Raw genomic sequence first — 23016 nt, forward strand, 5'->3', positions numbered from 1 at the left:
TTATTTTAAAACATTTTTTACAAGACCCGCTTGAAATACTTTTAATTTGGGGCACATTGTTTTCTTTGCTTTCCGACGGATGGTAATGCTACAATTTTTGTCCAAAATGAAAACTAACACGAAAAGGTTTCTTAACGGATTTTTTAAGGCATATGTATATACACGTAACATTAAAAGTTGGTGTCTGTTATAAAAAATTTTTTTTAATGAAATAAGCGAATGTCTTCTACATTTTGGTAACCTCAAAAATATCACAGGTCTAAATATGTTGATATATACTACTAAGATTTCGTGAAAGTGGTATGTACTTTTATCCAAATTCTTTGATTTTTTCCCATTTTTTTGTGGAATCGAACATTATTTCAGTTAAATAAATATATGTATCTTTGAACCATTGCTCAGACATTATGTACTAGACACGAAGATTGCTCGTACAACAATTAATACTACTTTTTTAGATTTTTCCAAGTTTATAATTCATTAGTTTAAACAACAGAGGCCAGAGATTTAACTTATAGTGGAACATATTATATACTATAGAAATAAACAAAATTAGAACATACATATATTTACACACATAAAACAAAACTAATTGTCTATCGTAAAATTGTCGCTAAACTTGTCTGTGTGCTCGGCAGTGGGTAAGCAAAAAAAAGTAGTACTCCAAAAACACCTAGATATTTAGAGCTAAATGTAGATCAGGTATATAGAAAATGTTGTGGTAGTGAAACGTCTGTAACAAAACGCGACCTTAGTTTTAAATATTACGAATGTATAAGCGGGCGAGAGTGTGTGTGTAGCGAATTTAATATATTAGAAGTAGAAACCTAGTTTATTACGAATTTTATTTTCGAAGTTTTAGTTCCTCGAACAGTGTTTCAACACCACCACACGGCACATTTAAATACTCCTTACACTAATATGCTACACTATATAATATATAACTGGAGAGTAAAAATTCTTTGGTTTAAGTCATATTAAAGGCAAACACTATTTGCTGTGATTTCAAATGTTGATAGGTTCTACATATTTATATACAATGCCTTTCCGCCAAACCTGGCTACTAGCGTAGCTTGTTTTAATGGTATAGTACTGCAAGCTCTTTTACTTTGAAGTGTATTTGCTTTCAAGACAACTAACTGTCAGCCGGATGCCTGTTCGGTAGGTGACAGGGCGCTAATGTTGTTCAATATTTTACTGTGCCTAGCTTTTCTGGCTGTATTGCGTTTTGGCTTACTTATTCGAAATTGAAAATATTTCAATAGAATACTTACTTTCTTTCCAGTTTCTTATAGTTATTACATTAATAATGCTATTTGCGAACATATGGTAACTTACTAACAACTCGACTTACACGCTTCGCATGTCCATACTTACACAATTTACACTAAACGTAATGCTAAATGCTGTCAATACTAACATTTATGGGAAAAATATTTCCTAAAAAACTGACTCAACAGGCAACAAATGGATTATTGCAATTATTAAATTTAGTTTATTGACTTTTGCTGTTGTCAGGTTACTTTCTATATATACAAATATATGTACATATATATAAAGCAAATTTGCGCGATTTCACTACTAAAACAATTCTTATTGCCATATTTTCGAACTGAATTCTGCAGTTTTGCTTTCAAAATTAAGTAATTTGACGACAGTCTCACTGCTTTGGTTCCTTTTCGTGTGTGTGGAATATCAATATAACTGTAAAAAAATCAAATATTAAAAAATATGTTTCATTATGCAAATACTTGTATATTCATTCATGTTCACAAAGTAATCTAAAAAATCGTGTATTCGTAGACGTTGTGATCCTATTAACCTAGATATATACATATACATACATACATATGTATATTGTTGTATAAATAATTTTCATTTGGCAAACAATTTATGTGCTTTTTAGACTCAGTTCTCATTTCTCGTTATTTAGCTCATATAACCTGATTGTATTGAGAAGTTTAAAAGTTTTCTTTCTTTGTAAATCAGTAATTATAAATAATTGCTCACCAAATTGTGTTTTATGTCTCTATGTGGTATATTCATTGTTGATTTTCCTCACCATCCCAAAGCCATAGGTGTGTGCAAAAGAACATTAATAAAAAAAAAAAACTCACGATGCACTCTACATTTGATTTTAGTTGAAAATTTTGTACAAATTGAATATACTCGTTTAGTATATATGCATATATATTTAAATTTGCAATATTTATTAATTTATATGTTGTTCTTTTATATCCTCCTTTGCCACTATATACATAATTCATTTGCTACTAAACACAACTTATGCCATGTCATACAATCGGAACATTTTGCCAAATAAAAATTATCTCTTTGAAACGAAATTCCACTAAAATCAAAATATACTTGAACACTAAATCAAAAATCAAAAAACATAAACAAAACTTAACAATTTCCAATTAACAACAACAAAACACTTGCATATTCGAAACAATATCAGATTTATGGCACTGCTCCCACAAAAATGGATTGAGGTAGATCTAAAAACATTAAGGGCTATACGTGTGCTAAGGCCCTTAAAATTAGTCTCTGGAATTCCTAGTGAGTAGTTTCATTAGTTGTAAGCGCTAATGTTCAAACGTTTAACTATTTATCCTTGTAGTGATTTTCATATATAAGCATACTCGTTTTTATAAATATTCCATACAAATATAATTTCTTCCAAGTTTAGTTGAGTTTAGTTTAGTTGATTTCTTTAAGCTATATGTTGTACAATTTTGAATATAAAGTTTAGCAGAAATTGAAAATATAGCTAGAAGCAGTTTTATTATGTTTGATGTTTGCCTGTGAAAAGTAATGAAATATGCTTTCAGAATACGGTCTAAACCGGCGATACTTACGAGTACATATCATTAACATACGTGAAATTTTTTATGAATGTTGCAGCCTAAGTTTTTCTGAGAAATTTGTTTAAGTATTTGTACAAATTGAAGTCACCAAAACATAAAAATTAACAATTCTTAAGAAATTTCGAGTAAAACCTAAACCAATAACTTCAATTGTGTACTAATCAAATTCTATAAACCCAAAGAAGCTCTAATCGAAGCTATATTTCTTTACTATTCACATTTAAGAAAATAGTATTTCTAGAAACTTATTAGTTTTCGTATTTTAGTTTTATTGAACTTGCTGTTATTTAGCGTCATTATTAATTTCGAAATTTTATTTAAATAAAGTATGGTATTTTACCCTCACTAATATAACATTTCCCTCCCACATGGTAAATTTTTACACAACCCTACTGCTGCTTCACACTGATGTGCTGCTTGATATTCGGGACGACATGGAAACGCAGGTCTACAAGTAGTTTTAAAATCCATTATAAAGGCTATGGCGCCGTTGCTTCAAATTGGACTTTTAGTCTTGTTTGCGATCGTTATATTTGCAATCATCGGACTCGAGTTCTATTCGGGTGCCCTGCATAAAACTTGTTATAGTTTGGAAGATCTGAGTAAGTACACGGATGGTATTATTATATAACCTCTCCTAGTTAAAAAAGCGAAATAAAGTTTATGTATACCAAATTCAACTTGACTCAAAAATCTAATCAATTACAAAGAAATTTTGGTAAGTTTCAGTTTTTTCATTGAAAGTAATGCCAAATCAATTGTCTTCATCTTAAAGATATCTTTTGCGATTGTTTTATTTAACATTCATATTGGAAAGGCACATCTTTTTTATTTTCCAAATAATGGTTTCAAAGTCTTAGGTTAGGTTAGGTAAGATGGCTGATCAGAGATCGCACATGGACTAATAAGTAGTCCTTTGTGAAGCCATTGAAAATCGAACTCCCGTGTTCGGACATAGAGATCGGCAAACCGTTTAGTGTCCAATACAAATTTGCAGAGGCGCTTAATTTCTATGCCCGCCAGAAGGTACATATGTGCCCCCAAATGCTTAAGTCTTGATCTCCCAAAAGCAGGGCAGTCAAGAAGGAAGTGCTGGCTAGTTTCTACTGCATCTTCTTCCAAGCAGCTTCTGCATGCGGCGTCCAGTAAGATTCCCAGTCTTACAGCATGTATGCCAATAGGGCAGTGGCCCGTCAAGAGCCCCATCATTAATGAGAGGCTAGCCTTACTGAGGGCAAAGAGATCACTAGATCTCCTATCTATTTATCCATCTTGGGCGAAAAGGCTTTTGCGACCGCGCATGTACCAATGCTGGCCCATCGGCCCATTTCATAGTCTTCATTTCATAAAAAACTGTTGTGACAACCATATCCTCTTTTACGGGAAAAAGTTCTTACCTTTTATATTCATAAATATAGGTTTTTTCAATAAAAGCGCTAAAAAACGGTTTGAGATATTAATGAAATTCTTTATTCCTTTAAAAGTAGATTCGATGTCATTATGTACGGAACTTGATTTCTTTTGCGTGGCCACCAGGGGTCCAGACGATGAACCCAATTTCCAACGGTTTTCAAGCATAAATCGGCCGATTTTGCTGCAATAGACCATAAACTTGACATTACCTCACAGGAAATTTCGTGAGATAACACGTTCAGCAAACTCGGTTTTCAATAAATCGATTGTGACATTCGCTGTGTGTTTTGTGGCGCTGTCCTGTTGGAACCACATATTGTCCAAGTCCGTTTTATTCAATTCGGGCAAAAAATATTCGGTTATCATTGAGCGGCAGCGATTCGGGCACACAGTAACGTACCGATCTTTATTATCACGGACGAAGTACGGCCCGATGCCGCCACCGGCCCTTAAACCGCTCCAAACGGTATTTTCTTCGGGATGTTCATAGAGTACATACGTATGTACTTTCCCAGAAATAAAGAATATTGATATCCCAAATCGTTTTTGTTTTATTCAAAAAAATGTATAATACAATACAACGCAATAAAAAGTCACTAAATTTATTGCGTATTGAGTTTAGTGAATATACCTTACATATTAAGATTTGTTGCAGATTATTTTGCCTTAAAATGTAATGATATTTCATGTACATATTTCATATTTATCTGCTTTTTACTCCTTTTACTTGTAGGAAGGTCCGTTAAGGAAGGCGAATCAGAGACACCCTGCTACTCGGATAATTCATCGATGAGAGCGACTGGTTCATTCACATGTGATTATAACACGAGTATGTGTCTGGATAAATGGGAAGGGCCAAATTGGGGCATTACTAGTTTTGATAATATCGGCTTTGCCATGTTGACTGTGTTCCAATGTATCACAATGGAGGGCTGGACAGCAATACTGTATTGGGTAAATTAAATTGAATAACTCAAAAAAATAGAAAACAAAACAATCATACTTGTATAAAACAAACGCTAGAAATACACACGTATTTACGTATCGCCACAATTTGTATGTCTTCCCCATATTTGTAATTAACTGCTGCTAAACTTTAATGAAATGCTATGCAAATTTTAGTGTTCACTACAATGAAAATTATTCAAGACAATTAGTTATAAATTTGGTTTGAAGCTACTCTCATCATATTAAACCAATTTTGATCAGTGTTTTGTCAAAAAGTAAATATATGGTATGAATTGCCGCTATGCATTTGCTCCATTACTAAGTTCTCCGTATTTGTACGCAACTAAAATGTGCAGCTGTAAATTTCTCCAATTGAGTTTATTGTGCGTCTTCGTCCGTTTTCTTTTGCATTTTCCATTTCTAATTAATTTTGTGTCGTCAGGCTGCAAAATATTATAGAAGCAACCCCACTTTCTCTGAATGCCCTCTACTCCTCGATGTGTGTATATCTATGTCCAAACTTCTCCTATTTCTTTCTATTTAAATACAATATAAGGACCGGAGTAAGGCTTTCATCGACTTTATTATACATATTCTTAGTTTATCGTACATTTTAGAATGTGTGGTAACTTCACCGTTATTACACTTTTTATTTCAAAATTGACAGCAGCCTTTCCCGGTCCTTGCTGTATGTATTTTAAATAAATTTTTAAATTCTTAATTAGTGGATAATGATTTACCTAATACAGAATTGCCTATCATATATGATAGTGAGCTACAGATGAAGGTGAATGCTGTTTGTGTAAACTTCTATCATAGTTGTATGTAATTTTTAGATGCACTCTTTTCGACTAAACACACGCTCATTAATGAAGATTTTCCCTTTGATGCATTCTCTGGCGAATTACATAATTTTTGCAAGGTTATGCGTTATTTTATTTTCAGCATTGCTTAAGTACAAAAATTTAAGGATATGTTAATAGATAGATACCAGTCAAGAATATCAAAAAAATTCACAGTTATCTTAAATTTTTTAATCTTGCTGCCGGGGTTCAAAATTGAAATTGAATTCTGAAAGATTTTTGGTAAAAAGATTTTAGTTGTTTTAAGTTTGTTATTAGTTTTTTTACTTGTGTTAAATGTTTCGAGGATAAAAAATATTTTTTTTACCGCTTGTCTTTCTATCTTTGATTACATATCCAGAGCCTTGCTGCTGGGGTTCCCTTTTAAATTTCGAGATTAGAGTACAAAAACAAATATTAATCGTCGCTAATCGTCGAGACTGTTTTTGAAAAATTTGTTTACAGTGAAATGTGCATGCAATTGAGTGTATGCTGGTCCCACTAATACCCATAGTTGCCTCAATCTCGATCATGACGATCAGGCAATATCAGATTGCGCACAGTATTACTAGTTTCCGGAACAACAACTGATTTTGAACAACACACTCACACAGTTAGTGGCGCTATTATTTAGCCTTTAGTTATAAAAAGATCATGACAGGAGCTTCAACTATTCTTCTGACAAGAAAGCTTCGTTCGTAAGTCATTCGGAAAGCGCTTAGTCCTAATAATAATCAGGAAGTCCTAAATCTACAGCTCCATTCAAGTCCATAAAAAGAAAATATGCCTTATTGTTGCTTTATTTGTTCTTACATTCATTTTCGATAACCGGAATGCATCAAAGTCGAATTTCTTAGTGTGTGCTTGTATTATATTCTTTAGACTATCAATCTTCACATACTTGTATATTTTTTAAACTGTCCATTAACATAGCTATTAAGTAATTACACACACAAGATTTTTACGTAAATTATTTTTCGATTCAAAGCATTTTGTGTTGAATACCATATGAAATTAATCGGAGAAATATAAATTTGGCTAATAACACAAATACATTTCATACAAATAGTGGGCTAAATTCGAATAATTTTGTAGCAATAACATTCAAAGTTGATTGACTGTCAAAATTTTCAAGTTAATTTTTTCCTACACTGATAATAACAACTTATTGACTACAAGTACATATTTAAATAAATGTTTGTTGTATTTTTAATGGTGAGCCGTTTGTCTACAAGTTTTTCTCTCCATAGCTTATTCGTAAGTGTACAAACCGTATATACGTACGTATGTATATAAGGAAATGTTTAGAGAAGCATTTTCCTTTTGCTATTTTCGTTTTTTGTAATTTTTTCTTTCGAATTATATTTGCAAGATCACTGTTTTGATTATCCTTAGATTAATATATCTTCACCATGATTATTCTTGCAGACCAACGACGCTTTAGGTTCAGCATTTAATTGGATATATTTCGTGCCTCTTATAGTTATAGGCTCATTTTTTATGCTCAACTTAGTTCTCGGTGTCCTTAGCGGGTAAGTTGATTTTTCAAATACTGCAGTAAATCAGCGATAATTGAAATTTATATAATTTATTTTACATTCATTTATATAAATAAGTTGACATTGATTGTTGCATATCTTTTCAAATAATTTTCTATTTCCTTTAATTTAACAATCTTTTCTAATTTATATGTTCTTTTGCTGTAATCTGAAACGTACCAAACCAAACCAAACAAAAAAAAAATTATTTTTGAATTGCTATAATGCCCGAAAATATTTTGTGCAGTGAGTTTTCGAATGAACGTAATCGTGTCGAACGTCGCATGGAGTTTCAAAAATGCCGTTTTCGCACCATGTTTCAAACTGCCATGGTTTCATATCTCGATTGGATAACACAAGCAGGTTTTTGACATACCTTTTTTGTAAAACAAATAACAGTTATGACAGAAAGCGTTTTAAACCTAGTACCGCAAACACTACCACCACCATATACATACATACCCCCTCAATATAGATTCAAAACATAATTAGAAAATATGAAATACACCCGTCAGCAACGCTTATTCCTCACCACCAAAATTTGTTGTGCCAGCAGTACATAACAAGCATCCAAATAATATACAAATTTACAAATAATCTACTCGTACTTGTACTCGTACTAACTATATAAACAGCCCCCCTATAAAGTTATGGTACATGAATTTACCTGATAGTATATTCATGCTAGTTGGTTTTAGTTCCAAGTGTATGCCAAACAAGTAATCATTACTGGAAAATCTAAGTAACTCCTGAATCACTTTAACCAATACGTGTTTGTATGTATATGGAAGCAGAGTTTTGAAAGTCTTATTTTGAATATAGTCACTCCCGGAAATGTAAACCGTTGTTAGAATACCAGTTTAGTATCGATTAATTGAAAATATGTTTGCGATGCGGGTTACTGAATGTGTTGCCGAAAGTTTTGTTTGTTTGTGCTGCAATGTGAATGTGTTATGCATTTTACGTAACGAAAAATAGTTTCGAAAGAGAAAAATATCCATAAATACACAAGTACTCTATTTTTACATTTACATAAACCACACAACCAAATCCAAATTTACCGGCTACTGTTATACACTGAAATTTGAGCAATAATAACAATAACAATAATTGCTAATAAGCACACTTTACAGTTAAGAGCGCACTTCGGAAATCCCTCTCATACAAATTAAACACACTTGTACATATAAAGCAGAGTTAAGTTATACACAAATATTCCCCGTTACTTTTAGAATACACCTTCATAATAACATGCATACATCCTTCATTTTTATTTATAATCTATAGCTCTGGGTGATCTTACCATAAAGAGCTATGAATCACGTGGTTATTTGAACGAAACAATTTTTGTACACGGAGATCATTCTACCACAGAAGATCAGTTCATCAGGAAGTATGCAGCTCAAATAACTATTGAAATTATTGATTGTTTCGTCTTTACAAGAAAAAGATTTAGAAAACTTCAATTTCCATTTACAATTAATTTAATTAACTAATCTCGCAGCAATTTAGAGCGCTTCGTAATGAATGTACGGAAAAATGTATTTCATTTGAAATATCACCTCTCTCGGGTACTAAAAAACATTAACATTGCACAAAGTACCCAGAAACTGTAAATAAAACCCAAAATATTTATTCATTCATTAACATTAATTTTGTCGCCTTCAAAGGGAAGAAACAAAAAAATCACACGCAGCCGAATATGGGGAATACGGTGATTGTTCGATGATATTCATTGTGGTTTTCACTTTAAATTCGGTCGCAATCGCACTCTTTTTGGAAAAAAAATCAGCTATATCGGGACGAGTCGAGCAAGATCGCGTTTCACACCCAAAATATCCACCAAAATCATTCGAAGGTACTCGCGAGAGATGTCGAGCTCTCTTGCTAACTCTCTAATACTTGCCTGACAATTTTTAAACACCATATCCTTTACGAGTTCAATATTTTCATCAAATGAAGTGCTCGAAGGTCGTTCAGAGCGAGGCATGTCTTCAACGATCTCTCGACCGTCTTTGAAGGCTTTGTACCACTTGTAGGCTCTTGTTTTTGAGAAAACTGAATAACCCTAAGCCTTTTCCAACATTCGCAACGATTCCGCCCACGAAATTTGGTAATAAATAAAAAAATTGTTCGATATTTTTATCCATTGTAAAAATCGCAACTGCTGTTAACAAACTGGTTGACAGATCGCGCTTATATTTGGCATATTAATTAAGGACAGTCCTACCAACTTGGCAAAATAAATTGTTTTGAAATATTATTTACCGAATAATTTAATTACAATTTTCGGGTATTTTTTGGTCACAATGTATGCCAAGTTTCATCAAGATTTCTCAATTTTTACGCAAGTTATCGCTTGCACAGACGTCTAGCCATTTTATTGATAACTCGATTAGTTAGGTGAACAAAACTATTATACTCTGTAGCAACAACTTGAGAGTATAAAATGTATAAGTACATATATTATTTTGTTGTAAAAACGTTGAAATTTAGCGGATCTGGTCAAAACAAAATATCTTCTAAAATATGTAAACTAAAATCTTGGTATATTGAAGAATGGATCCGCATACTATATTTTCATCGAATTCAATTTGTCTCGCTGTTAACTGTTTTCACACGCAAATGACAAGTGAGCAGTGCCTAAAGATAGAAAGTATAGTAGTGGCGAATCGAAGACAACTAATGTTTCTCAATTTCGGCTGCAATTACTCATATTTCATTCATTGTCATTATACATACATAGTTTTTGCTAGAAAACACGTAAAACGAACATTAACATACTTGTATTCCCACCCACTACACTTTCAATGGTTCACAACAACTTTTATTATTTAGCTATATAACTCCGTTTTCCAGAAAACATCTTTAAATGTGCGAAAACTAACCTATATAGGACAGCACACAGCGATACACATGCGAAAGTTTCTTGTCGAAAACAATGACCCTTTTGATATTGAATTTCTTATACAGTAAATAAATTTTAAAGCTAAGATTTTTTTAGCATAAAGCTTACAGAATTTAAGCCGTTAAATTTAATCTAACAGATGTTAAGACAACAGCCGATCGATATCTCCAAGTTAATTGAAATATATTCGTGGTCCTGACATAAATCCTATTACAATTCCAAAAAGTTTAAATATTAAAATTTTGAAAAAGCGATTTCAGTGGATTTTGATGACGCTGTTACCATAAATACCTGTTTGAGGTTTATCAAATTTCTATAATTTGTGAACGTGACGTTTCAAGTCTGGTGCTATAGAAGATCATTCACTAAACCGGCATTCTCTGTTATAACCAGCTTTATTTCTTTTGGTTTTATATATCTCTTCTTCGGGATTTGTTGTCAATTGACTCACCAAGCCTTCCAAGTTATCTTATTAGGCGATGACCTCACTGAACTTTTGGCACAGTCAACTTATTTTCTTATGTACATACATATGTGCCTTTCTTGCTTGCTACAGCACGACTTCACATGGCGGTCATAGCGGAAGATCTGCAAGACTTATGCATTTCTCTAGTCATGTTCTCAGCTACCGCTTTGGCTCCTCGTTCACTTCTTGTTCCACTTGAAGGTTAAGATTTGACGTTAAATTCAAATTTCGGTGAATATTTGACTTGCGCCATGTCCGCATAACAGTACTTATGGCAAGACGTCGAATTGATGGGTCATCCGCCGTACAGCCCTGACTTGGCACCCAATGACTTCTTATTATTCCCACACATCAAGAAAATAATGCGTGGTCAACGATTTTCGTCGCCAGAAGATGATGTTGAAGCATTCAAAAACCATGTTTTGGAGGTGTCTCAATCGGAGTGGAAAAAGTGCTTCGAAAATTGGTTTGAGCGCATGCAAAAGTGTATAAATCTTGATGGAGAATATTTTGAAAAACAATAAAACCATTTTCGTTGATAAATATTCCTATTTTCATTATTAGGCCAGAAATATATATAGCAGCCCTCGTATAACCCTATTAGAAGTAATTTTGTTAAAATATAAATTAGTTGATTAATTGGCGCATTAAATCGGCTGTGCGCTTCCAACGCTCCATTAACGGTGAATATTATTGTTTTCGACCAGAATATGCTACAAATATACACTGTTGATGAAAGTAAATAGAAAGCACATAGCTCCCGATATTTAACTTACTCTTTACTAGATATTCAAAAGTTGCCATATTTCTATTTACATTCGATATAAATTGTGTCCATTGATTTCCCTTCGAAATTTCGTTTTTATCATTTGGTTTTTCTAAGTTGGTTCTACTGTAATTATACAATAAAGTATGCGCAAAAGAATTTAATTTTTGCAGTCTACTTACAAGCATTTTCAAAATTTTACATGCATACATAAATATATTATTACAATTAAACAAGTCGAAAAACTAACACTTGCAATTATAACTACCATTCCTGTATGTATATTGTTTTTGTGTAATTATTTTTTGTAGTGAATTCGCAAAAGAACGTGAAAAAGTAGAAAATAGACAAGAGTTTCTTAAACTTAGAAGACAACATCAGCTAGAAAGAGAATTGAACGGCTATGTTGAATGGATTTGTAAAGCTGGTATAGTATTGAGTTACACCTACATACTCGTATTTAACCTAAACACTTACGATTTGAGATATCGAAAACAATATAGCTACACATAGGACACACTTTGCGCAGTTCAAACACATTGTAAAAAACCAATTTATACTTAACCAAACAGTATTTAACAAATTGAACATACACACATGCACACGTTAAATACTTAAATAGAAACGGGTACCATGAACACCTCAAATAACTTTACTTTATGTGCTGCTATTAAATTACAAATACATAAGTATGTATGTACGAATATTTCAAATGTAGCTTAACATTGCCGTTGGTGCATACATATGTATATTTGTATTTTGAACAATTAATTATTGCAATATTTTCAATTAACATCCTTTTTTTCTTCGTACTAATGTTTCGCCTACTTGCAGAGGAAGTGATCTTAGCCGAAGAGCGTACAACTGAGGCGGAAAAAATGCACATAATGGAGGGTGAGTCGTTACAAAAAAGTAATATGCTCTTGTAACTCTTTCAAAAGCAACAAATGTCCCAAACATATGTACATAAACTGTTATTCGATTGCAGCACGGAGAAGAAATGCGGCGAAGCGTAAAAAACTGAAAAGCTTAGGCAAATCGAAGTCAACAGACACAGAGGAGGAGGACGGTGAAGAAGACTACGGGGACGATGGTACGTAATACTGAAATTTGACAAAGATTTTCGTAAACATATTACTCACAACGTTAACGCACGAAATTGCACAAAATTGTAAGCAGAAACGAAGAAATTTGGCATTTTTAACAAAATATTGAATATTGACAAAAAAAAATGTTAGCCAAATATCTAATCAACTTAGAGAATTGCATGTTTCACAAACCATTATCAGTATGAAAACCTAAAATCACACACGAAATTCCGTTAAGGCCGATTTGAGCGCAAATGGCCGACATTGTTGTTGCTCCCCAGAGCACACAAAATTATTTCGACTCTTACACGATACAGCACCATTACATCCGATATGTTTCGTTATAACAATGAAGCATTAATTGATTTATAATTTTGTTGTTGTTCGAGATCACATTGTGAACAATTTTTCTTTTCATCTCTATGTTTTTTGTCTTTCCTCTCTTGTGTTGTTTTGTTACTTCAAAAAAAAAAAAACCGCCTAAATACATGCGTATGTATGTGTGTACTTATAATACGGTACACGGCATTTATGTTTGCTCCACCATATATAAATATGTGTCAACAGAGGGTGGTGAAAAGGGCGATGAAGGTAAATCTATTGTTTCGTTCTGTTCAATCATTTAGTTTTGAGTCAGCGTTAATGTTTTTAATTGTGAAATATTTATTCCCAAATATTTGAATATTTTCGTACACTTTTCGTACTATTTTGTTTACTTTAATAATTGTATTATGTAATGTTAAGCTTTTCTGCGAAAATAACTTCTAAAGCGCTGAAATCTATTCTAGAATTAGCTAACTTGATAATATCCTTAGACTTAAAAACTTACATATGTATATAACTTAGTACATACATATATTACGATCCATATAAATAAATAGATATATCTTAACTAGCTCCTCATTTGATATTAATAAACGTTTTAGTTTAATATTCATCAATTTCTCATTTTATATGTTGTGCTTTAAGTCCAACGTCCAAGTAGAGCAGTCTGGAGTTTGTCATTAACATTGCAATTTGTGAATAAAGTATAGCGTAGAAAGTTTAAAAATTTCATGAATTTCAATATTATTGAAACTGACAGACAACGAAATCACAAGATTATTGAATTTTTGAAGACAAATAAAGGCAGATAGTTTACGCGGAAATAAGTCAGATGTGATCTTAGGCAGACAATTCCTCTAAGCCAACTATTATAACTTCAGCGCTACTTTACTAAAAGCTGATTATTTTAATGATAAGTTTTTCTTTTAAAGTTTTGAAATCTATCAAATTCTCCTGAAATTTTTAATGCCTTGGCCTTGTTCCATGAATAATTATATTATTGGTTTCGCTCATAATCGAAAGCACAAGAACTGTAGCAATTATAAATTGATCTTAGCTACTCTATTAAATCTTGAAATTTCCACATTTGCTTCGTAATGAGAATAAATAGTGTCTTTAACGCTAGAATATTAAATGAAACAAACAAATGTGGTAAGAACACGCTATTTATAAAATTTCAAACTTTGTGAATCCAGTTGGTTCATTTAATAGTTAATTTTTAATTCGGATCGGATCGGATCGGATGTCTGGATGGAAAATTCAGTTCAACACATTTCCAATTCTCATAAAGTTGAAACATTTCGTAAATGCTCACAACTACCTCTACTTGAATTAATAGCCACAATTCCAGCGATAAACACCAAAAACTAAACCCAACGTATTGGTTTTAAATATTTATTTAAATATGTAAATTTATAATTTAGAATTTTTAGAGAAGATCTAGAGTTTTCGCTATACTTTTTATAATATTAGTAGTTAGTAAATTCATTTCTATCCATTACAACCAGCGTCTTGAGCATGAGTGTAAAGAGATTTGTAATGTCTGTCTGTAAATCTTCAAAATAAGTGAAGGTATAAGTTGTGTTTTTCCAAAAATCTAAGAATATAAGGGAGTATCGAATATTTTTGTGTGGTGCACGTACTTGATTTTGATGGACCGGTTTGTGTGGCAGCCCTATACTACAGTGATCCATTCTAAACGATTTCCTCGGAGATTTTATCATTGCCTTAGACAATAATCCGTTAGAATATCTCGACAAATGAAAAAGCTTTCCATAAAAGCACTTAAAACCGATCATTGAGTTTCTATGGCAGCTGTAAATTACAGTAGTCCGATAACTCTTGTTTGGATCAAAATTGAATCATACTCGTAAAAAATAAAATATTCGTAAAAACCATGTATACGATAGGTGGCGCTAGAGTCGAGTTGTCTTAACTCCTTTTTACCACATATTCAGATATTCACATTGACAAAATTATAAAAATAGCTACAAGCCACGAAAAGAATGTCACAACTGCGCGCAAACACTTCCGTTTCATGAAGCATTTATTGCAAACAATAATAATGAATCAATCAAGGAATACGAATATTTCGAAATTCGGTGATTTATTATGAAATTGATTATTGAGGTTCATTCCGTATATTTTGACCAGCTGTCATCGCACAAAGTTCGGCTTATGACGAATATTTCGTACTAGTGCTAATGTATTTTAGTGTTAATCGCAGTTAATAAATAATATCTACAAGTATTTGCTCTACTATGTATTAGTTCTCATGTATTTATTGTATATGGAAGGCGTAGATAGAGATCCAATAGTTTCCAAATAAAATACACTATCTAAATGTCAGGTTTCTGTATATAGAGTCTTCGTTCTGTTTTTTGGCGATTTGCTTTGGTTTGTTTTGACAAATAATCTAATTTCTCATAAGGCAATGTATATGTATGTACATATGTAAATTTAATGTATTGTTAATAATTAATTTTCTTGAATTGTTTATGTATGTACAAATGTGTCATCCCTTCTAAATATAATATTAAGTACTAACCAACATTGGTTTGATAAATAGTTTTTAATGTTTTTTGAACGCCCTAATGATTCAGTAATTGAAAATACTGTTCTTTTAGAAATTTCGCTATCTTTTTATTATATATCTACTTTACGTTATTTCTTTCATTTATTTTACTTAACTATTAATTCGATATGCAAATAATAATTTGACATATAATTAATGCTGAAAATATATATTTTTTTAATTTCCTTATTTTTCTCAACAAAAATACAAAAAATCCATAATATTATTATGATCAAACGATGTGTAAGTAAAATGAAAATGAAATTTGTTTTTCTACACACGAATCAATACCAAATCTCCTCAGCCTATTTAAAACTCACCAGTCACCTAATCAAAAACTCGTATAATATGTAAACACCCAACTTCATTTAGTGCAAATTTATTTTCTTAAAGAAATGTAATGTTTATAAGTCACATTTTTAACAAGATTCCCATGCATAATAAATCATATATTATCAAATCATTATTCAACTGCACTAATAAATATTTTTCTATGGTGTAAGTGAGTGGGCAGAAAAGGTGAAATATTTTTTTTTTCAATTTTGCATAACATTTCCACAGTTGTTGCATCCAAAAGTTAATGACTGAAGCCTCACTCTTTTTTTTTAAAAACACTACCGTTTTAATCAGTATTTCTAGGCAAGTTAACGCAATTTGAATATTTCGTCTTCTTTCTCTCAGAATTTTTAGTCATCGTCGATAGCGCAACGAAATATATCGTGCATAGATGCACATCAAAGACTTTTTGGATTATAAGTCATTTAAATACAATAGGTTACTCACATTGAAGATGCAATGGATTCCTCTTGCTAGGAGCGTAAATAAAATCTTCATAAATGCTTGTTTAACGACAAATTCTGTACATGATTGATCTCTTCTGTACCTCAAGTTGGCATAATATGTGAAAACATCAAATTATAAATAGGTATTTCTGACTAACTATTGAATCGACTAGGAGTCTAAAGGTATATAAAAAGCTCATTATTATTTCAATTTAAGGATCATCGGCCACAAAGCGTAACTTTGTTTGGAATTTCTAAGAGACGAAGTCTTATTTAAGTTGTTTTTTGTGGAAATTTTCCCGAAAATAACTTCTTCATTCTAAGCAAAAACTCAGTGTAAATTAAATGCAACACCTTTAGCTAAGCAATAGTAATTTATATTTTCTACTTAATGAAATTTTTTCAAAACCATTTCATGCAAATGATGCACAGCTAGATTCCAAAGGTTCAAATCAATAAAATAATAAGGACTGAGAGCGGTTTAATCACAAGTTTACACATCTACTCTCATACAAACACTGGCACCAGTCTTGATTTAAGTTCAAGTTCATTTACTTTTTAACCCTTTCACATGTTGATTTTTATTTTAGCTATGCAAAAACACTATAGTATTCTCGTACAAATATTTAGCTGCTTTTAATGTAAGCTATTTGTCGTTTATCTAACTAGCTTGCAAGCGCTATGCAATTTCATAAACACACATAACCATTTCAGCAGTATTTTCATAAGAAATTCCGAAAGGACTTTGGCAAACATTGGCTCTAGAGCTTCAAAAGAGTGACCAAGAATTCAAGTTTTCGCCCAATTTTACTTATTTTAGGCAAAATAGTACACTGTTATCAGTAAAACACGCTCTGTTATTTTTAATGAGATATATGCGGTATAAAATCATCTGGAAGTTCGAAAGCCGTTGTATTAGGTATATTGCTGCTAAGGGTGCTATTGACCCGGCCAGCCCATTTTTGACACACAGACTTACCATTATCAAGAATTATCGCTGAATTTCAAAGATATAGTATCTCACACATTAACCGATAATTGCGGTAAAAAGTCAACTATGGGTACTGGGGTTCAAATATTCGGCACTTATGGTCTTGAACAGCTTTTTGACAATTGACCAAATCTAGTCAATTGTTGGTCACAACTTTATATATTCTAAAGACATTATTCGTGCAAAGTTTTATTCCGTTATATTAATTCCTTCTTGCTTTGTACACTGGAAAGTAAAGAATCAGATGGAATTTAAAATTTTGTTATATGAGAAGTAGGCGTGGTTGTGGTCCGATTTCGTCCACTGTTACATAGGAATGCGAGAAGAATGTCACATACTAAATATGGTCGGGCGGGACCCGAGATATATGATTTCAACTAAAAGCGGGCCGGACCATAACACGGCTCCTAACAAAACTTCTCATACCATTTCGGGCGTAAAATTTTATATTTCTGTCGTATTGAGTTATTGATTTATCGCACTTTTAGTAGCTTTTAAGAGTATTGTCATATGGATTGGTTATTGTAGCGTAAGTGGCTTAGAAGATATTTGCATTAAATCAATTATAAAGCGGCGTCAGGCAGACTTTTCAAAAACTTTTAGAACACAGCTGCAATCCACTGTGCTAAATGACAGTTCTTTATCTTAGTTTGGTGCTTTCTTATGCCTCTCTATAAGTTTTCACTTAATGGCAACTTGTTGTCGTTTTCGGATTACGCCCATCTGCAACGTCTGCCGTCTTACGATGCCGAGAAACATGTGTACCAAGTTTCATAAAGTTATCGCGATTTTTACTCAAGCTACAGCTTGCTCAAATGGACGGACAGACATACAGTCACCTGGATTTCAACTCTTCTCGTCATCCTGACAAATATATATATATCTATATAGCCAAAGACCCGTTAGGTGAACAAATTCCTTCATGTCCATTGAAATTCTTATAGCGCCTCATTGTAGCAACGAAAATATGACCAATTCAAAAATTCCAAAATACGATTAGCAAGCCCAAGCGACCGGGTATCGACTACGCTGTGATCGGTGTCCCTGTGAAGAATCTATTCAAAAAGATTCCTAGCTCGAGATTACATACAAATCTTTTAAAAAATTATAATACCATAAGACTATATATTATGTAGAACGTGACGCTCCTTCCATTGTTGTCTGGCAATAACTCTACTAAAATATTTTAGGCAAGCAGAAGCACATATCAGAAATAAAGTTTCTCTTGTTAAGCTTCTCGAATGACTAGTTATAAACAAACATTTATAAATACACATACATATATGAACACATAAATATGCAGATGCTAATGAATTTTTAACTTATTTTAAAGTACGATGTAAATTTTCGCTAAAAAGAAGTCATGATCCTACATTTTTATCTAAGTACATATATATTTACATGTAACCATTACAATATTCATTCCCTTTCGATGTAATATGTGATTTGAACAATTCTGGGATTGCACTAATTCAAACTTTTTTCTGCAATCCCGACCACAGGATATCTAAAATCACGCCCTAAACCTCAAGGCAGCTGTACGGGCTTTTGGCGGGCTGAAAAGCGCTTCCGCTTCTGGATACGACACACTGTGAAAACACAATGGTTCTATTGGTTTGTCATCGTACTCGTATTCCTGAACACTATGTGCGTCGCAGTAGAGCACTATGATCAACCACAATTTTTAACAGATTTTTTATGTAAGTACTTGTAAATTGTCACATAGTTTCTGGTACAACAGTTGAGCGGTTAGACATTTTTAATATTATACGCCCGTCCTTTGGTATATTTACATATATTTAATTTTATAACATTACGTTGCAATTATTTAATATTTTCTCTCTAATTTTAGATTATGCTGAATATGTCTTTTTGGGTCTATTCATGTCGGAGATGTTCATCAAGATGTATGCGCTTGGACCGCGCACCTATTTCGAATCGTCGTTTAATCGATTCGATTGTGTCGTCATTAGTGGTTCGATATTCGAAGTTATATGGTCCGAAGTGAAAAGCGGTTCATTCGGTTTATCCGTATTGCGAGCGCTACGTTTACTTCGTATCTTCAAAGTGACCAAATATTGGTCATCCTTGCGAAATCTTGTGATTTCGTTGTTGAACTCGATGAGATCCATCATTTCACTGTTGTTCCTGCTCTTCTTATTCATTCTAATATTTGCACTACTTGGCATGCAATTGTTTGGCGGGCAATTTAGTTTTAAAAGCGGTACCCCCGAAACAAATTTCAACACATTCCCCATAGCCTTACTTACAGTCTTTCAAATTCTAACCGGTGAAGATTGGAATGAAGTCATGTATCAGGGAATTAAATCACAAGGTGGCTATAAGAAAGGAATGATTTATTCTGTGTAAGTTGATCCAGCAGACGAATAGTCATAAAACATCGTACATACTCGTACATTAGTTACGTTTTCTGCATTTTTCGTTTTAATCAAATTCAAATTTTATCTAGAATTGCTGGCTATTTTAATCCTTTAGCTTACTGCTGAAGATTACGCGTTTGCAGAAGAGAAAATTTTCAGTTATCATTCATATATTCGTTCTATATGTATCTATATGTTTTAATATTTATTTGCATTCTTATCTTAGCCCGTCTGTATGTGACCATAAGCTATCCAATTAATTTCGATTTTGATCTAAGCTCACTGCAAATTTTGTAAATTAATTTTCACCTGTGTCTATTTTGAGAACATTTTTTGTATTTAGCCAAACTTAAGTAACCTATAGCTTTTCTGATCAGCAATTTTAAACTCTAAAGGAATAGAATCTTAGAAAATTTATTTCAATTGCGTTATCCAATAGATTGAAATATTCCGCATTTCCCGGTAGGTGTTAGTTCAGGCTCCCAAATACACACAAATACACAAAAGTATTCACTAATACTTCATTGTATTACTAAATATTAGTTTACAAGGAAGTGTTAGTCAATACCGAATGAAATGATATTTATCAATACGGTGGGATATCGAGCTTTCAAAATTATTATTGCTTCGCAAAACGAAAAACTATACCGACTAAAAAAGAACTAAGTCCAATAATAATATCCGAGAAATGGCTCAGGTAAAACGTTACTATATTTATATCAGATATCAATCATTCTCTGAGGAAAACTATATCTCGTGCTTAAGAGAAAGTATAGGGAATTTGTGATTGCACCTGTGTTGTGAGCACTCACTGTTGTCGCCCGTTATTGAACGTCGAACCATTAATGTGTACAATCACTATAAGCTGAACGAAAGCTTTAAAAGATCGGCAATAATCACCTGTGTATGTATATTGCGTTGAATTTTCGAAAGTTTGTACAACATAGCAATTCTCAAAACTGCTATGTTTGTAGAAACATTCACGAAATTCGCCCCTCAAAGGAAAAAATTCGAAAAATTACAAATAATTTAACTAGAAGTAGATTTAATGGCACTTTTTTAATTTCTTAGAAGAAAAAACTGTAATTAGAGTTGAAAAAAAACTGAAAATAAGAGGCTATTTTACTTTTACATTTATTATAGTTGCAGAGTTCGTAAAAGCATGCTCAAAACGGCCTTATTAAAACACCATTTGTATAACTTTATGTCTTACTACAAGTACTATATATCAACGCGGTACCACCAATGAATTGTAGACAGTAGAATCCTTGTCCCGCTGTGCCCAAATCATCTATAAAGAGCTTATAGAATTTTTTTTAAATATCAAAATTGGTATTCTTTTAAGAATATTCAATTACTGCACTCAATACTAGTATACATGAAAACCATAATTAAAAAAATACCTTGAGAAATATCCAACATGGACATAACTGATTTTTATTTTGGAAATAATTTCCTTTCATTTGATACGCTAAGTATTTCATGTATCTGCTGAAGTAATTTATACCATATCTAATTTTTATTCACATCCAAAATTGTAGGTATAATGCAGTAGTTCGTTCGCGAAAAAGGCAATCAGAGTCAACTCTACCGTAGAGAAATAACATTTCTCACACTGTTGACCTTTCCACTGGCAATCAATTCATTATATAAAATTTTGTAGATCCACGAATACTGCTTTATACTAGAAACGGCAACAGCATCCTTTAGACGACTTTAGGGCTTGATCAAATTTAGATGGCGACAATATTAATATCCGGTCAAGAGAATGTTTGCACATTTGAAGTAAAAGCTCAAGCTTGTAATTGTGATTGATGTTGAGTATGCTATTACGACTCAAGTTAATACATGTTTGCTAAGCCTATTAAAAAAATTTCTTTGCACCATTTAAAATTACTCACTAAACATATCACAATAGTAACGCTTTCTCATAACAATAAGCTATGCATACGGCAATTGCTTCCCTTCAGTTGCTTTTGACATTTTAGTTGCACAGATTTATCAATGCTCTTTGAAGTAATAAATATTTGTATACAATATTTATGTCTAAAGCAGTTTACACATACATATATATATATTTTTAAATATGAAACGAAATGCTCGAAAAGTTAGCTTTCACACAATTCTAATTCATAGCTAGAGATGATGCAAATAAGGTACAAGTGGACTGTGGTCGTTGCATCTCTTAATTCTGACCATATAAGTATTTCTTGTTGTGTATTATAAGTAGTTTGAATATTTGTTTTCCTGCTCATATAAGTTTTAATATTTATTACTACTAGGTGGACTAAAGCGTTAGTATTACTTATTTATGGGGCATTCGATCCAAAACCATGAAGCAACATTGCAAATGCAAATTTTGGATGAAATGACCCATATGTATTTTTATATTTGAACACTATTTTGAAAAATAATTGTGTAGAGTCTTTACAGCTGTCAGATAATTGGTTTGTAAGATATAGCAATATAAGCAACCCAAGTTTCAGTCTTGAACTAAATACAAAGAAATTTCGTATTCTAGTGAAACACTATGTTTGGTGCAAAAACACTAACCATACAAAACATGGATTAGGCTCTGTGTGAACCACCTTTTGCCGAGGGGTTTGCTAAATTTCGTACTGCGCATCGAGATAAAAACGGAAACAAAAGATCCACAAAGTTGCATTGTGACAAAAAAGTACACGGAAATTGAAAATAAAACGCAAAATATTTAATTATTCATCAATATTGATTTTGATGCCTTCAAAGTAATTCCCACCATACGCCATGCCAACGATTTTTCCAGTCTTCGAATTACTTTTCATTAGAACATTTGGGATTGCCTTTAGCGACTTTTGTTTTATCTCTTCGATTGACTAAACATGGGTTCTACTGTGTGGTAATTTTAGTTGAAATCCCAAATCTGGTGAATACGGTAGTTGATCGATGGTATTCATTACGTTTTTAGCTTTAAATTCGGTCACAATCGTGGCCCGATGCGATGTATCATCGTGTAAAATCCATGAATTGTCCTTTCACAATTCCGGCCGTTTTCGACAAATGTTCTTACGCAAACGCCTCAATACGGCCAAATAAGACGCCTTAGTAACCGTCTTACACTCTGGAATATATTCATGATGCAGCA

The 23016-nt window shown here is 32.5% G+C and overlaps 1 protein-coding gene across 20 annotated transcripts in view; it reads left to right on the forward strand.

The window, feature by feature from the left end:
- LOC126759958 (voltage-dependent calcium channel type A subunit alpha-1) overlaps window positions 1-23016 on the forward strand; it is a 142278-nt gene that overhangs the window by 36870 nt on the left and 82392 nt on the right. For 7 of the 20 annotated variants that reach the window (XR_007667128.1, XM_050475223.1, XM_050475219.1 and 4 more), the window contains exons 5-14: window positions 2462-2562; window positions 3317-3472; window positions 5017-5237; window positions 7502-7605; window positions 12063-12178; window positions 12586-12645; window positions 12740-12844; window positions 13407-13430; window positions 19014-19211; window positions 19364-19877. Coding sequence is in view for 19 of the 20 variants with exons in the window: in XM_050475223.1 (XP_050331180.1) it covers window positions 2462-2562; window positions 3317-3472; window positions 5017-5237; window positions 7502-7605; window positions 12063-12178; window positions 12586-12645; window positions 12740-12844; window positions 13407-13430; window positions 19014-19211; window positions 19364-19877 (1599 nt within the window). In the remaining variant the exon portion in view is untranslated. Of the gene's footprint in view, window positions 1-2461; window positions 2563-3316; window positions 3473-5016; window positions 5238-7501; window positions 7606-7858; window positions 7975-12062; window positions 12179-12585; window positions 12646-12739; window positions 12845-13406; window positions 13431-19013; window positions 19212-19363; window positions 19878-23016 lie in introns of all 20 variants that reach the window. The other 13 variants (XM_050475234.1, XM_050475235.1, XM_050475225.1 and 10 more) reach the window with 7 other exon arrangements.

This window comes from Bactrocera neohumeralis, chromosome 5, assembly GCF_024586455.1.
Source record: "Bactrocera neohumeralis isolate Rockhampton chromosome 5, APGP_CSIRO_Bneo_wtdbg2-racon-allhic-juicebox.fasta_v2, whole genome shotgun sequence".
Taxonomy (NCBI): domain Eukaryota; kingdom Metazoa; phylum Arthropoda; class Insecta; order Diptera; family Tephritidae; genus Bactrocera; species Bactrocera neohumeralis.